The 17,316-nt window shown below is 40.6% G+C and overlaps 1 protein-coding gene across 1 annotated transcript in view; it reads left to right on the top strand.

The window, feature by feature from the left end:
* ren (renin) overlaps positions 1–17,316 on the top strand; it is a 40,491-nt gene that overhangs the window by 13,442 nt on the left and 9,733 nt on the right. Inside the window, exons 2-3 of the mRNA XM_072912949.1 lie at positions 12,967–13,196; positions 14,386–14,533. Of these exons, the coding sequence (XP_072769050.1) occupies positions 12,967–13,196; positions 14,386–14,533 (378 nt within the window). The remainder of the gene's footprint in view (positions 1–12,966; positions 13,197–14,385; positions 14,534–17,316) is intronic.

The following is a 17,316-nucleotide window of genomic DNA, read 5'->3' as shown; positions in this document are numbered from 1 at the left end:
TTTTGTCAGCTACATATTTTTAAACCTTTGCTCTTACCTTAACTGTAAATGTATTTAATTGGGTTTACCAAGATTTTAGGCAAAAATCAATGTTATGTTATAGTTTTCCTGATTAAATGTATGCAGAAGTCAACCATAATTTTGCATTTTTAAAACAGTTAACACAGTCCTAAACAGCGGCACTCATTGGTCAAAATGACACATTTTACATTAGTATTGCAGCTTACGAGCTTAATTGATTCTGTGACAAAACTTTTAAAATTTTAATTGGTGCAAATGTTTGCTTGCAAATTAAAGCATAACAATCATCTGACTAACAGCTCTTGTCTCAAAACACTCTTAAAGGGGAACTGCACTCTTTTTGGAATGTTGCCTATCGTTCACAATCATTATGAAAAACATGACGAGTAGACAGATTTTTTTTTAGGGCATTCTAAATATTAAATTAATTAATTTAAAAAAGTCTGCTTACCGTTGGTAACATTTGGTTACCGTTCAATTCTTCCTATAGAGCCCCCTAAAAAGCATTAATTTCAAAAACGCATCACGTTTGCTTTTTTTCCTTCTTCATCAATGATTATTAGGGTTGTACGGTATACCTGTATTAGTATAGTACCGCGATACTAATGAATCATATTCGGTACTATACAGCCTCTACACCTGACATCCACTGTAATGCTACCAAGTACAGGAGCGTACTATGATTACGTCGATATTTTTTGGCATCACAACATCTTCTTTCGGTTTTTTACTTTATGTATATTATGTTTATAAACTCAGGAAATATGTCCCTGGACACATGAGTACTTGGAATATGACCAATGTATGATCCTGTAACTACTTGGTATCAGATTAATACCCACATTTGTGGTATCGTCCAAAACTAATGTAAAGTATCAAACAACAGAAGAATAAGTGATTATTACATTTTAACAGAAGTGTAGATAGAACATGGTAAAAGAGAAAGTAAGCAGATATTAACAGTAAATGAACAAGTAGAATAATTTTCTACCACTTGTCCTTAATAATGTTGACAAAATAATAGAACGATAAATGAAACAATATGTTACTGCATACGTCAGCAGACTAATTAGGAGTGTTTGTTTGTTTACTTACTACTAAAAGACAAGTTGTATTGTACGTTCACTATTTTATTTAAGGACAAACTTGCACTAAGAAACATATGTTTAATGTAGCAAAATATTTTTTATTGAAATAAAACCAATAATGCAATTTTTGTGGTCCCCTTTATTTAGAAAAGTATCGGAAAGTACCGGTAAGTATCAGAAATAATTTTGATACCGTTACCAAAATATTGGTATCGGGACAACACTATTACTGACTGCAGACTTCATGAGCGCCAACAAACATAATAAAACATCACTTACTGTACAAGGTCTGCTGTCATTAGAATGCCGACTGCTAGGATGTTAATATATTCCCATTTGGATAAAAGATTACTCAAAATCCTCGCAAAGAAACATGGTGGGAGGTGGGGTTTTCGTCCTCGCCAGTCCCAGGTCCTAAATAGCTGTCAAAATGTCCCAACTTGTCGGATTACCTTCTCAGGCATCTCATGTCCAGGTGAAATGCATGATTTATGATCTACAATAAACTTACAGGGAGCAGGGAAGCCAGAAAGCGGCAGACCACACGATGATGTAAACAAAGGGACACCCGAAAGTGATCACGGCGCTGCTCTAAATAGTTTATAAACGTTAGCTCTTATAATAACAACATCACTAATACTTGGTTAATATTGAAGTCACAAAATGTAAAGGGAGTATTGTTGGCGCTTTTTGAATGGTTATTTATCTGATTTTTATTTAGTATTTAGAATGCATTCAAAAATCAATCTATCGTCATGATGTAACTGGGCAAGCACTCGTTGAACTGGACGAAAAGGGGACGTTACAATTCTCGGGAGGGGCACTGAAATTTGGGAGTCTCCCGGGAGGTTTGGTAAGTATGAGAATTAGCGGTGTACCAAGGCACCGCCGCTGTATATGATCGGCGGGCCAGCTCTAGTGTTAATTTGATATCGCCTCACGGGCCAAGTGAAATTACACGGCGGGCCAAATTTGGCCCGCGGGCCAGAGTATGACACCCATGCTCTAAATAATTTCAAAAACGCATCACAGCGTTCACTTTGTTTTTTAACAACATCACTGATTATTACACACTGCAGACTTCATGAGAGCCAACAAACATAATAGAACATCACTTACTGTACAAGGTCTGCTGCCATTAAGATGTCGACTCCTAAAATGTTTATATATTCCCATTTAGATAAAGAATTATTTATAATCCTCCGGAAGAAAAGGTGGGTGCAACCAAGCGTCTTGCCATTTCCGTGTCTAAATTGGCTGTCAAAGTGGACCAACCAATCACCCTCGTCCTTCTACTATCCAGGTGAAAGGCATGATTTATAATCTAGAATCAGTTGTTCATGTCAACATAGGCACACAATCTCGTGATCACGGCGCCGCTTTGTGTTGTCTGCGTTAGCGCTTATAATAACAATATCACTAATACTTGGTTAATATTCAAGTCACGAAATGTAAATGGAGTATTGTTGGCCATTTTTGGATGTTTTTTCTATTGGGTTTTATGGGCAGAATAGAAGACATTCCATTGGAATAAAAGCAGACTTTTATTTACATTTACTCACAAGTTAGAATTCCTTAAAAAAAAAATACATCCCTCGTCATGTCTTTCATAATGATTGTGAACGATAGGCAAAATTCCCCAAAAAAGTGCAGTTCACCTTGGAATTTTACCAGACACATTTGGTATACTTGCACCAAGTATCAGCACCGGATCAGAATCGCCGATACCAGCTTGAATATGATTGGGTATTGGATCAGAATGAAAATCAGTGGTATCGGACATCACTAGTGTAAAGGCATGTCAAACAGGTGCTTCAGTGTTTTCATTTGGTTTCTGTTTGGTTACCAGAGCTTAAACAAACGGCATGGACTGTTTGAATAACAGCTGTGTCAAATGCTTTGCAAAAGGGAGTAATGGGGGGATATATCTCAATCCAATGACAAACGGTTAACACATTGAGTAGAGGCGTCTCTTGTTCTGCTGATGAAAACTGAGTGAATCCCACTTTCTTTCTTTCTTTTCGCAGGCCAAGCAATCACGGACAAAATTTAAGACATGAAGACATTTGGACTCCTGGTGATTGAGTATTCACTTGACGCAGGGGGACTCCAAGGGATTATATGTTACCGTTTTTCTTCAATCTTATAAGAAAAACAAATGATCTTTCTGCTGTTTTATGTTTCCCATGGCCAGCAGTGGGATGACCTCTCAGGGGTGGAAGGCCAGGGTGAAATGACATAAAGGTCTCCCTCCGTAATGTGGGAAAAGGGCTAGCTGGTATCTAGCTTGGTGGGGGGTTAAATGTCAGATGTCAAATGTGAGATTGTCACCAAAATGCACTGTCAAAAGTTTTATTTTAAGCCTAATTGTGGAAAAAGGGATAATTCAAGCATAAAGCTATATTTTCTATAATGGAATAACTTTAGATACCAAAACCAAATGGCAGTTTTATTTAATTATTAATGAACCACAGGAGCTGTTTTTTCCAGCTGTTTCACCCACCCAGAGTTAGCACACACAGTAAACATCAATGACTTTATGTAGCCGGTCATAAACATGTAAAGGCATACATACTTCTGGATGGTGCAGAGACAACTCTGAAGTAAACCATTCAAAATAAAAGTTGATTTGCACACCATGCTGAACAAGTCCTCTTGCAAGCGTTTCAAACATGTTGAAATGCTAAAACATTGCTAAAAACTGATTCAGCTTCACGGCAGGTTGCCAAAACGTTTATGTCTTTAAAATGAAATACAAAGCAAGTAAAAGTCCCTTATAAATAATACATGCCGTATAATTATTAGGTCTGTCAAAGGTTAAGCATTAATTCATGCGGTTAATCTTAATGCATCAGTCAAGTAAAAATAAAGATTCATATATTTATTTAAATACACAATTAATTTTTAAACAATAATAAACCCAAGGCAATTCATCTGGCAGGTCTGATAGAGGCTCAGTTCAGAACTTGGGGGACAAATTTTAGCAAATTCCTAAAAACACTGTAGTATTCCTGTTGTATAGTCAGTAGTCATTTGTTCAACTTCTTTAGTTATACTTGTGGTGTTCCTCAAGGTTCCATTTTAGGCCCTCGCTTTTTCATCATTTGGGCTTTTCAACTGTTGGCCCGCGAGTTCTGTTCATAAGACTTAAGGAAGACTCACATTTTGCAGCAGATTCTTAAAAAACACTAGACATTATCTTTGACAAACATTTATGCAGAAGGTCCTTAAATACAGCAGAGCGCTCTTGTAACGTTGACAAAATAAATAGACCAAAATCAAATGTCTACCGTTGAAGATACCGGTTCTCCGAATATACAAAATAAGACTAATAGTGAAGGGAGAAGTCCAGCAACCCCCCAGAAATGTGGCCCCAAAACAATGTAACCTTGACCGTTACGTTGTTTTTTTTATTGAATTAAGATCAATTGAAAAACGCTACAACTGGTATATTTATGGTAAAATTCTGGTGACTGGGCTGCCAGTTTTTACCCATGAAATCTACTGACTTTTTGTACCGTGTAGATTAGTACAAAACTGATTTTCTTTCCAATCCGATACCGAGTAAAATTCAGGCTGGTGTCGGGGATACTGATCCGATACCAAGACTAGTGCAAGCGTATCTAATATGTTTGGTAAAATGTAAAAAGTTGTGTATTGCATGTCTCATAGCATAAAGCAGGGCTGTCCAAACTTTTTGATTCGGGGCCGCATGGGGCTAAACAAATTTGGCTGCGGGCCGAAAGCTGACTGCATGTAAAGTAACAATGTATACACACACACACACACATAAATATAGCCTGTGTCCTGGGCATGACGTTACAGTGCATCCGGCAGTGGAGGCTCCTCTATGGGGTCTTGGGGCACTAGGAGGTTAACCCCTTTACTACTGTTACCCCAGGTCGCCCTTGGCAAAGGCCTAGTACCTGACTGCCCCCTAGCCAGGGATACGGTGAAGACCTCAACGGCGGAGCAGGCGGAAGACGGTAGATTTAAGAACTACCACAACGGCTGCAATGGCGAAAGAAGGCTGCAGCAGAAAACGGTCCCCAGTCATCTTGGACTCCATGCCACTGGACCCTGACCCGATTCGGTCAAGGATCGTGTGGTGACTGTCTGTGCACCAGTCTCCCCACGTAAAACAAAGTCACGCACAGGCATCCTTCATAAAGAGATACACCCCTACCAGGAGGATCGTCATACTCGTTCGAGTGACCGCCGATGATGATGAAATATAGCCTATACATACAAATATATATATATATATATATATATATATATATATATATATATATATATATATATATATATATATATATATATATATATATATTAGGGATGTCCTGATCCGATATTTGGATCGGATCGGCCGCCGATATTTGCAAAAATATGCGTATCGGCAAGGCATGGGAAAATGCCGATCCAGATCCAGTTAAAAAAAAAACTCCATTACATATAATACATATTATATTATATTATATTAATACATATAATACACATTATATATACATACACACAAGGTATACATTTATATAGTTCTGAACTTAATGTACTTATATAGATATTAAATATATGTGTAATGTAATTAAATATGCATACATTTGATATTGAAATCCCTACACTAACTTCAATTTTTTTTAAATAATTATTTTAAAAAAATATGTGTGCGGTTTTAAAGTGATCTGTGATAACATTTAGCTGTTTTTACACACATAATCTGCGATTGCAATGCTTTAAGTCTGCATATTAATTTGATACCAAATTAACGAGGGAAGTTTTCCAAACATGTAAAATTACAGTACAACCTGCGGTTAAACCATATTTTCGATGGCTGTCGGGGCTGACGAACTGTGTATATGTATGTATATGTGTGTGTATGTATGTATGTTTATATATGTGTATGTGTACATATGTGTATGTATATGTATATATGTGTATGTGTGGGTATGTATACGTGTATGTGTGTATGTGTATGTATATATGTATGTATGTATGTATATTTCTGGGGGTACGCTCTGGGCCTGCCTGTCAGACGGGGGTCGACGCCTCAGGCTACTGCATCCGAACTGCGTGTCTGGAGCTCCTGGGTCCCGCTGTCCATCCCTTCCGGGTGCCCGTCTTGGTTGGGGCCTGTTGGGCCTAGTCCCTGCGTCTATTGTGGTAGCTTGGTGCTGCAAGGTATTCCGAGGTGCTGCGAGTCGGCCAGTTGCTGGGGTAGTGACCTTGTTTGTCAGCATGTCTGTGATCTTCTTTTAATTCTTTTTTTTTTAAATTAATTAATTAATTAATTAATTAATTAATTAATTTATTTTTTAATATATTTTATTAATATTATTTTTTAATTTTTCCCCTCCCTCAGGGGGGGGGCTCGGCGGGGCGGTTGCTGGTTGTTCCATCTCCATCGTTGGGGTCCCTGCGGGTGGGGTGGGTGGTTCCCGTGGCCCTGTGCCTGGGTGGTCCTGCGGCGGCCGGTTTGGGTGGGGTGGCCGGGGGCTGGCCTCGCCGCGCTCTCCGGGGGTGGGGGGTGGGCTCGTGGGGGCCCGGTTGCCGGTGGGGCGGGGGCGGTCTTCCCGTCCGGTTGCGGGGAGTCTCTGGGTCCCTCGGGCGGGGCGTCTCGCCTTTCTGCCCGTGTGGGGTGTGGTCTCTCGCTGGCTTGGGGTCTGGCTGTCCCCTGCTTTTCTCGTGCCCTGTCCTCTGCCGGGTGCGTCTGTCTGCGGCCTGCTGCTGGCCCTTGTGGGCGGTACGGTGGGTCGGGCTCTGGGGTTCCTGTCGTTGGCCGGCTTGGCTGCGTGGGGGCGGTGGTCCCTGGTTCCCTGGGCACCACGCCTCCTGTTTGTGGGTTGGGCTCTCGGGGGTGATGGGGCCGTGCTCTGGCTCCCACGCACTCTGGGAGTCGAATGTATTGTACATGCAAATTCACATATGCTCACATACGTACATAGGTACCTACGCTCCCACATACATACACAAATACAGTACATATTTACCTACCTAATGTTCGTACATCCACACGCACATTCAATATACAAACATACACATACACATACTGTACATATACATTCACTGTACAAACACATATACACATTCTGTACATATACATTCATTGTACAAACACATATACACATTCGGTACATATACAAGTACATATGCATACTTACACTCATGCACATAATCACGTTTCATCAAACATATATTAACGTTGTTGCCCTAGGGTAAACTGGGTGTAACACATGGCACACTGACAAAGCTTAACCTATTGTGACTATAACAATCTACAAGGTTAATGTAGGTTGCTTCTCTTTCCCCCCCTCCATTTTTCTGCATTCTTTCGTATCTCAAGTTATCATTACGTATGTGTGTTGTTGCATTTGAACAACTGTGTTGTTGATAATAAAGGTAAATTATTGGTATTGTTCATTATCAATAGCGCTATTTCTATTGGTATTTGTATTGATCCATTTGTAGTGTAATAATGCTCATTGTCATTTCTGTATTATTTTTTATTTTTCGCTAACTGCTTATTTGCTATTACTTTTACCATCATATTTGTACATGTCATATTTGCTGATGTTGCTCTATTGTTGTTGTTGTTGTTGTTTGCTGTTGTTGTTTTTGTCTCTCTGTCTAATCCCCCTCTTGTCCCCACAATTTCCCCCTCTGTCTTCTTTTTTTTTCTCTTTCTATCCCCTCCTGCTCCGGCCCGGCTGCACTAAATGATAATATAAATACATTTAATAAAGTCAAATACAAATAAGGCAACAAGAGAAGTATCCTACACTTCTCTTTTGTAAAGTAAATCTGAACTGCCGACATGGGCATCTACATCAACTATATGATTTGCCTGAGAAGCTGGACAGGACATAAAAAAAAACCAAAAAAAACCCCCATATTTTCGAGGGTAATCATCAATACGCTGTTATATGGATGCGTGCATGCACAGACACACACACACACACACACACACACACACACACACACACACACACACACACACACACACACACACACACACACACACACACATTACAAAACTATTTTACGCCGCCACCACACACACACACACACACACACACAAACACACACCCACACATTACAAAACTATTTTACGCCGCCACCACACACACACACACACACACACACACACACACACACACACACACACACACACACACGCATCACAAAACTATTTTACGCCGCCACCACACACACATACACACACACACACACACACACACACACACACACACACACATTACAAAACTATTTTACGCCGCCACCACACACACACACACACACACACACACACACACACACACACACACACACACACACACACACACACACACACATCACAAAACTATTTTACGCCGCCACCACACACACACACACACACACACATTACAAAACTATTTTACGCCACACAGCAGAGCGTTGATTGTGATGTAACAACAGTAATTTGTACCAAAATAACATTTCAGTTTGAATTGATTAAAGCAAGCTAAAACAGACTGAACACCAACACATAACTTCAACTACTTCAACTGTAACCCCCCACCCCCCACCCCCCAACTCAGATCCCGACGACAATGATAAATGATAAAATAAATAAATGGGTTGTACTTGTATAGCGCTTTTCTACCTTCAAGGTACTCAAAGCGCTTTGACACTACTTCCACATTTACCCATTCACACACACATTCACACACTGATTGAGGGAGCTGCCATGCAAGGCGCTAACCAGCACCCATCAGGAGCAAGGGTGAAGTGTCTTACTCAGGACACAACGGACATGACGAGGTTGGTACTAGGTGGGGATTGAACCAGGGACCCTCGGGTCACGCACGGCCATTCTTCCACTGCGCCACGCCGTCCCAATATCAAGTATAAACAATAAACCGTTGAATATTAAGACTATGTTTGACTCCTACCTTATTTACTTCCCTGACAACCTCCTTAAAGTTTGGTAATCAATCAGAACTATCAAGCAGCTAAAATGTGCCAAGCATGGGGAACTGTTTTGCATATCACCCAACATGCACTGTAAAGGACTCATATATGTGTAATTTCAAATTATATATACGTGTTTTATAATGTCACAACGTTCAATGAGCAGGAGCTGTGTTATGTGTGACCATGATTTGTTGGTTATAGTTAATATATACCATGAGTGGGAAAATGTGTTTAGATTGGGTACTGTAAATTGATGCTGTGTTCTAGTCCCTTTGAAATTAAACTCTTGGTTAAACACCATCAATGCTGTTAAAATGCTTAGAATCAATCCACAAAGAGGATACAGTTGAGGTAAAAACACTCTGTGATGTCTAGCGGGCCGCATTGAAGACTGAACCCATTTGCGGACTGTAGTTTGTACACTCCTGGCATAAACAATACAAGACAGAGTTATTTATTTATTTCAAGCTCTGAAGTATATTGAGGTAGTAGCATGAATAACAATATAGTCAAGCTAATAAAACAGAAAATATCGGACACAATCATACCTGGCACACGAAAATGGTGGTTCAAACACTAAACAAAGGAAATGAGTAAAATAATAAAAACATTAATATAAATGTATTATTCAGAACAACCGTTAGAAATAAAATCTAATGCACAATTCAGTTACGGGAACATGTTAACGTGAAAATACTGCACATGTAAATTAACACTCTACAAAAGCATCCAACACTGACACATTGCCTCATTCACAAGTTTAGTTACTTTTTTTTAATGTGAGAATCGATATTACAACATAAATATCTGGAATCGGCGCTATTGATATTTGCGTCATGATCAGAATCAGAATCAGAATCAGATATACTTTTTTAATCCATCCATCCATCCATCCATCCATTTTCTACCGCTTATTCCCTTTGGGGTCGCGGTGGGCGCTGGAGCCTATCTCAGCTACAATCGGGCGGAAGGCGGGGTACACCCTGGACAAGTCGCCACCTCATCGCATACTTTATTAATCCCCGAGGGGAAATTAAAATGTTCAGCACAATCCCATTCAAGATCAGACAAACATTACAGGGAGACAGAACAGGATCGCTGACGGGTCTGCCAACTTCCGGCGCTCCTTACAAAAAAGGTGAGAAACAGGTAAACAATGGGGGGGGTGAGGAAAAGAATAAAAAAAATCGATGATCTGCACATAACTAGTGGAAATAGTTTAGTACAAATAAATGATGTGCATTCAAGTAGTGAAGTGAAGTGAATTACATTTATTGTAGCGCTTTTTCTCAAGTGACTCAAAGCGCTTTACATTGTGAAACCCAATATCTAAGTTACATTTAAACCAGTGTGGGTGGCACTGGGAGCAGGTGGGTAAAGTGTCTTGCCCAAGGACACAACGGCAGTGACTAGGATGGCGGAAGCGGGGATGGAACCTGCAACCCTCAAGTTGCTGGCACGGCCGCTCTACCAACCGAGCTATAACCGAGATGTTACTGTTAAAAATGTTAATGTTAAAAATGTTACTCTTTGACATTCTGACTATAAATTGTCATTTGTATTTGTAATTGTCATATTTCCTTGAAGTGAATTTAAATAATGTAATAATTTATGCAAAATTAATGTGCTTGAAAAATGTAATTGACAGCACTAATAATTATACAAAAGATTGAAAGTGATTTTTCAATCTTACTGCACTCGTCGTGTGCGTCATATGTAACCACGTACTATCATTTACTGGAAGGTGGACTTATTTTCTTTGCGGCTGACCTCTGACCTCTGCCAGGGCTGATGAGAACCCTCTCATATCTCCTCACTCGACTGGGTGGTCAGTACATGACTCCGGACTGACAGGCTAGATACTGTGGGAATCCTCCCTGCAGTAAAACCCAGGAAGCGCAAGCTTGCAATGATTAGGTGTTCAGCTGTGTTGGGTCGATGCGACGCAGCAGAATTTACAATTTGAAAAATCAAAACACTGCCAAAATACAAAATACACTCACCATCGGCAAAGCTCAGCTGCCAACAATTTATATCAAATACTTTGCAGTGAATTCACAGATGTTCACTGTCCGCCTTGTCTGTTGGAATAGAAAACGGATATCTCAAAAGTTGAATTAACTTTGCGTGCCTCAGACTGAAACGCTTCCGATGTTCATGCAAATCTCAGCAATCTCTGCAGCTGCAAAAGAAAGCTGCATGCGCACCTCCTGCTTTCTGTCGTCAATGGCTTCCAGAAGGTCAAAGTGCAGACATTTCACTGGGACCTGTTTATCACAGGAGGGGTTGTGGGACCAATTGGGACATGCCGGTGGGGGGGGGGTTGAGTTTTTTTTTTTTTCAAGTGGACACCTCAGGGAACGCTCCCAGCCAGAATCAGTCGCCTGTCGGTGAAGAGGACAGTTGAGATGCTATAAAACAGTTGGGCGGACAGGACCCCTCAGCTACAGCTTCAGCTTTCACAACTTTAACTTAATATTAAAAGAAGGAGTGGATTCAAAGGTCAATTATTCAGCTTTCATTACTGGCCTCCGACTGTACATCTGCCACCTGATGTCCATGAAAGCCACCATGCCAATGTTAACGGCTTATTGGGGGTGTTTGGTTGCGATGTTACTGACAGTCAGCACAGGCCATTCTTTGAGGAGGTAAGACTTCTTTTTTACATCAGTTACTGTAAACATCTTCAGACAATGGGTGTCATACTCGTTTTCATTGAGGGCCACATCCCAGTGATGGCTGCCGTCAGAAGGCCATTTTTAACAGTGACTAATATGTGAATACAAATGTATAAGGTTTGGCTTCATGATATTATTACACCATGGCCGATGCTTTTGATTATTTTATATTTTACAACATACACAGTAAAAAAAATCGGTAGACTTTATGGCGGAGCTAATCAACGAAATTGTTTTGGGGGCCACATTTCCAGCAAATTAAGGACATCTCTCTTACCTATTATTCTTATTTTAAATTCCTGCAAATCTGCTGTACTTAAGGACCAACTGCAAAAAAGCTAGTCAAAGATCATCTACCTGGTATATGACAGCACCCGAGTGTTTTTCGGAATCTGCTCCAAAAATGTTTGTCCAAGTTTTTCAACTGAATTGGGCAGCTTAGTTGCCAGAATTTTATTGTAAAATTAACTGTAAATATTAGAAATGTACCAATGTTTTTTACGGTAAAATCTAAGGTTGGAAAAACAGTACAGTAAAATTCTGGCATTTGAACTACCATTTTCTTTTCTTTTTTATTATCTATTTACAGTGTACAATTTGTTGGATAGGTTCCATTGACATGGGTCAAGCTGATATTTAATTATTTATTTTCATTAAAAAAAAAAAAATTCCGATGTATGATAATGTAATACATGTTGCAATATAAAATAATAATAAAGTTTAAAAGATGTGCAATTGCATTCAGTACATGTATTTTAGTGCTGTCAAATTTGTCATTAGATTAGTCACACTTTTGAATGGGATTGAATCATGATTAATCACAGTACCGTATTTTTTCGGACTATAAGTCGCTCCGGAGTATACGTCGCACCGGCCGAAAATGCACAATAAAGAAGGAAAAAAACATATATACGTCGCACTGGAGTATAAGTCGCATTTTTGGGGGAAATGTATTTGATAAAATCCAACACCAAGAATAGACATTTGAAAGGCAATTTAAAATAAATAAAGAATAGTGAACAACAGGCTGCATAAGTGTACGTTATATGACGCACAAATAACCAACTGGGAACGTGCCTGGTTTGTTAACGCAACACATCATGGCAAGAGTCATTCAAATAACTATTACATATAGAACATGTTATACGTTTACCAAACAATCTGTCTGTCAGATTTGTCACTGACAGTTCAGTTAGGTTTTGGTTTTTCCTGTCTTTGTTTCCTGTCAGCGCTCTTATTTTGGTTATTTCCTGATTATCTCCCTGAGTGCTTTGTCCCCTCAGCTGTGGCTGATTGGCACCTGGCCACACCTGGTGTCAATCAGCCAGCTGCTATTTGAACCTGCCTTCCTCTCCAGTCAGTGCTGGATTATTGTCACTACTACCTGTCATAATACTTGTCGTTGTAGCTCTGTCTACTTTTGTTCACTCTCCTCATGTCATAGTTCCTTCGTGTCACAGTAAGTGTTTTTGTTTCTTGTCGACAGTTAGCCTTTGTGCTATTTTAGTTCATAGCCAAGTTTGTTCTCCGCCTTGTGCGCACCTTTTGTTTGTACCCTTTTGTTTGTTTTTTTGCTATAGTATTAAATTATATCATGTTTTCTCGCTCAATGCCTGCCGTCATCTCTGCATCTTGGGGTTCGTCACCAACATACTCTGACACTGTCACTCCTAATTGCTAAATCCGATTAAATCTTCCTCCCCGGTGTCGCCTCTGGTATGTCCTTTCTTTCTGCTGCTCGATTGCCGTTCTCTGCTGCATATTTCACTACTTCCAGCTTGTAATCTGCAGTATATGATTTCCTTTTCGGTGCCATTTTTGTTCAGTCCTTCTCAGTTTTTATAAGTTGCCGCCAATGTTGATGTGATCCATTTTAATAGCTACGGCAGTAGCATATAGCATATAGCAGTTAGTATCCCATGACCCACAATACACTTCTACCATGACCCTCCCCCACTGAATTCTTATTGGTTGACGTGTGTGTGACGATTGCTGCCATTTGCTTCGTCTCTTACGCGAATGAGATAAATAATATTATTTGATATTTTACAGTAATGTGTTAATAATTTCACACATAAGTCGCATGAAAACTATGAAAAAAACTGCGACTTATAATCCGAAAAATACGGTATATTACGTGCTTGTAAATTTAAATAACTTATCACTTACAAAATACCCAAATATTTGGACACAAATGCAATGTAAATGCTTTTTTTTTAACCTTTTATTACTTTACTACAATATGAACTTTACGAATTATACTTCATTTCATTTGCGTCACGTATTGTAACAGTTTTATGTAAAGTCCTACTGGGCTGTATTTTGAAGCGCCAGTCTCCTCACTCATCTTTGCACATGTATTGACCTGATCACTGACTACAAGACAACCCACGCCACCTCTCAGGTAACCATCTGCGGTTAAGATAAAGGAGCGTTTGGGGCCAAAACTAGCTGGGTGACAAATCTGTGTTGATTCATGATTATATGACAGGTCCCTCATTTATTCTATAAGTGGCTTAAAACTATGGAATGATGTCCTTGACAGGAATAAAGTGGTTCAAGATGTATGTGCACATTGTGGGTTAGTTTGTTTGTTTTTCGTCTTCCTCACGAGGATGACTTTTCTGTAAGGTCTGCTTTGTTTTCAGAATACGCTTGAAAAAGATGCCGTCTATCAGGGAGACACTACAGGATATGGGAGTTTCGGTGGAGCAGGTGTTGACTGAGCTAGCCCAGATGAACTCACAAGACCTAAGCAATGGAACTGTTCCCACACCTCTTATCAACTATTTGGATGTGAGAAAAGTTGCTCCTCTGAGTATTAAGAAATGCATTATTTGTGTTTGCGTATGCGAATGTGTGTGTGTGTGTGTGTGTATGTGCTTGTCCAGCCGACAAAAACTCAAAATGTCCATTTTAAACAACTTACACAATGGTTTTAAGGTATTCTTTAAAGGGGACCTATCGGGATTTTTTACTTTTCTGACTTATAAATGTCGTTACAATATTGGATACTCCTGTTAAACAATACCAACGTGTTAATTCATAAGGTTCATGTATTTGGGTGTGAGCTGGCACGCAGTTTGGAAGAATGTGTTTTTTAACAGAGGATACAGTCAGGGCCCTGGGGCTAATGGGGTTTTGCCCCCCCCCCAAACAGAACACGAACAATGCAAATATATGAAAAAAATATTTTGGTCATGAATACATCTCCTTCGCGACGGGTGCATGCACATCTGTGTGAGTGTAATAGAAGCTAATCAATTTCAAGCAAAATGCTGGCAATGCGCGAGACTGCCTGTGTTATAGCTCAATAGTAGTACGCTGGTCTTTCACACGGGCGATGCGAGTACAAGCCCCGCTCAGAGCAGTAGGAAAAAACAACGCAGTCGAGAGAGAGAGAGTACACAATCGCAAGATGAGGCTCAGCTATTTGTGATTGACAGCTATGAACACCAAACATTGCATTCTGCTGTCAAAATCGGGGGCCCCTGATTGGGTGGGGCCCCCAGGCATCAGCCCAGGTAAGCCCGTGCATCAAGGCGGCCTTCGATACAGTGTGGTGGACGTACAGTGCTCGTAGGCATTTCTAGTATTTGCTGTCGGCCAGCCTTTTCCCCCTGTGCCTTAGGCTGTAAGACAGTTATGGATGTAGCCTCCGGTGTCATTCCTTCTCCCGCTTGCTCAGATGTCTACGCGGTATAGCTCGGTTGGTAGAGCGGCCGTGCCAGCAACTTGAGGGTTGCAGGTTCGATCCCCGCTTCCGCCAACCTAGTCACTGCCGTTGTGTCCTTGGGCAAGACACTTTACCCACCTGCTCCCAGTGCCACCCACACTGGTTTAAAAATGTAAATTAGATATTGGGTTTCACAATGTAAAGCGCTTTGAGTCACTTGAGAAAAGCGCTATATAAATATAATTCACTTCACGTCTAGAAAATAAATATTTCCGTATTTGTCCGCAACAATTTACACAGAACTGTTTTGTCAAAATTGGCCACTATGAAATGGGATTATCAGGGAGACACTACATGATATGGGAGTTTTGGTGGAGCAGGTGTTGACTGAGCTAGCCCAGATGAACTCACAAGATTATCAACCTTTTTTGAGCTAAGGCACATGTATTTCATTGAAAAAATCCGAAGGCACACCGCCAGCAGAAAATATTAAAAAATTAAACTCAGCCGCTGATATTGACAATAAAAAGTCGTTCTCACAAGTGTTGGATATGAATTCAAACAATAACCAAGCAGTCATCTATAGCTCTTGTCTCTAAGTACTGTCACGACTTGTCACTACACACCTTGACTTATTTGGAGTTTTTTGGTGTCTTCCTCTGTGTAGTGTTTTAGTTCTTGTCTTGCGCTCCTATTTTGGTGAATTTTCCTGTTTTGTTGGTATTTTCTTGTAGCAGTTTCATGTCTTCCTTAAGCGATATTCCCCGTACCCGCTTTGTTTTAGCAATCAAGACTATTTAAGTTGTCGCTGCCCTTCTTTGTGGGGACATTGTTGATTGTCATGTCATATTCGGATGTACTTTGTGGACGCCGTCTGCTCCCCACGCTGTAAGTCTTTGCTGTTGTCCAGCATTCTGTTTTTGTTCACTTTTTTTTTAGTTTCATTTTGCATAGCCATCCCGAAGCTTCTATGCCTTTTCTTAGCGGAATTCCCCCTTTGTTGATTTTTGGTTTAAGCATTAGACACCTTTTTACCTGCACAATGCCTCCCGCTGTCGTCGAGACAGCACTGACACTCAACGGCACATTTCCATCCATTTTCTACCGCTTATCCCTTTCAAGTTCACGGGGGGTGCTGGAGCCTATCTCAGCTACAATCGGGCGGGTACACCCTGGACAAGTCTCCACCTCATCACAGGGCCAACACAGATAGACAGACAACAAACACACTCACATTCACACACTAGGGCCAATTTAGTGTTGCCAATCAACCTATTCCCAGGTGCATGTCTTTGGAGGTGGGAGGAAGCCGGAGTACCTGGAGGGAACCCACGCAGTCACGGGGAGAACATGCAAACCCCACACAGAAAGATCCCGAGCGCAGGATCGAACCCAGGACCTTCGTATTGTGAGGCAGACGCACTAACCCCTCTGCCACCGTGCTGCCCTGGCACATTTGTGGATTATAATTACTAGTTTGCAAAGGATATTTTTAACCCAAATAGGTGAAATTACATCATCTCCCACGGCACACCAGACTGTATGTCACAGCACACTAGTGTGCTGCGGCACAGTAGTTGAAAAACACTGTGCTAGACGCCGAGGGGAAAAGACGGCATCTTGGCGACATTATTACTTAGTTTGAAGGACCACAAGAGAAAGTATGATAAAGAATTATTTTCATCTAATCGTGGCATGCAAATGACGACACCGACATGCAGCGACATACATGCTGATAAAAGCAGCTTTTTTGTGTAGTACCATATCAATGTGAGTGTGCAGGTGTACCCAATGGTATGACCCGTGAGTTTTAATACTTTAAGTGTCAGATAAAAACATAGCAGTGATTTTAGACTTCACACTGCTTGCAGACACACGCAGGGTTATAAATTTGACTGTGGAG

Source organism: Nerophis lumbriciformis, linkage group LG01 (assembly GCF_033978685.3).
Source record: "Nerophis lumbriciformis linkage group LG01, RoL_Nlum_v2.1, whole genome shotgun sequence".
Classification (NCBI taxonomy): Eukaryota; Metazoa; Chordata; class Actinopteri; order Syngnathiformes; family Syngnathidae; genus Nerophis; species Nerophis lumbriciformis.
This window is presented reverse-complemented; position numbering and strand designations above follow the sequence as displayed.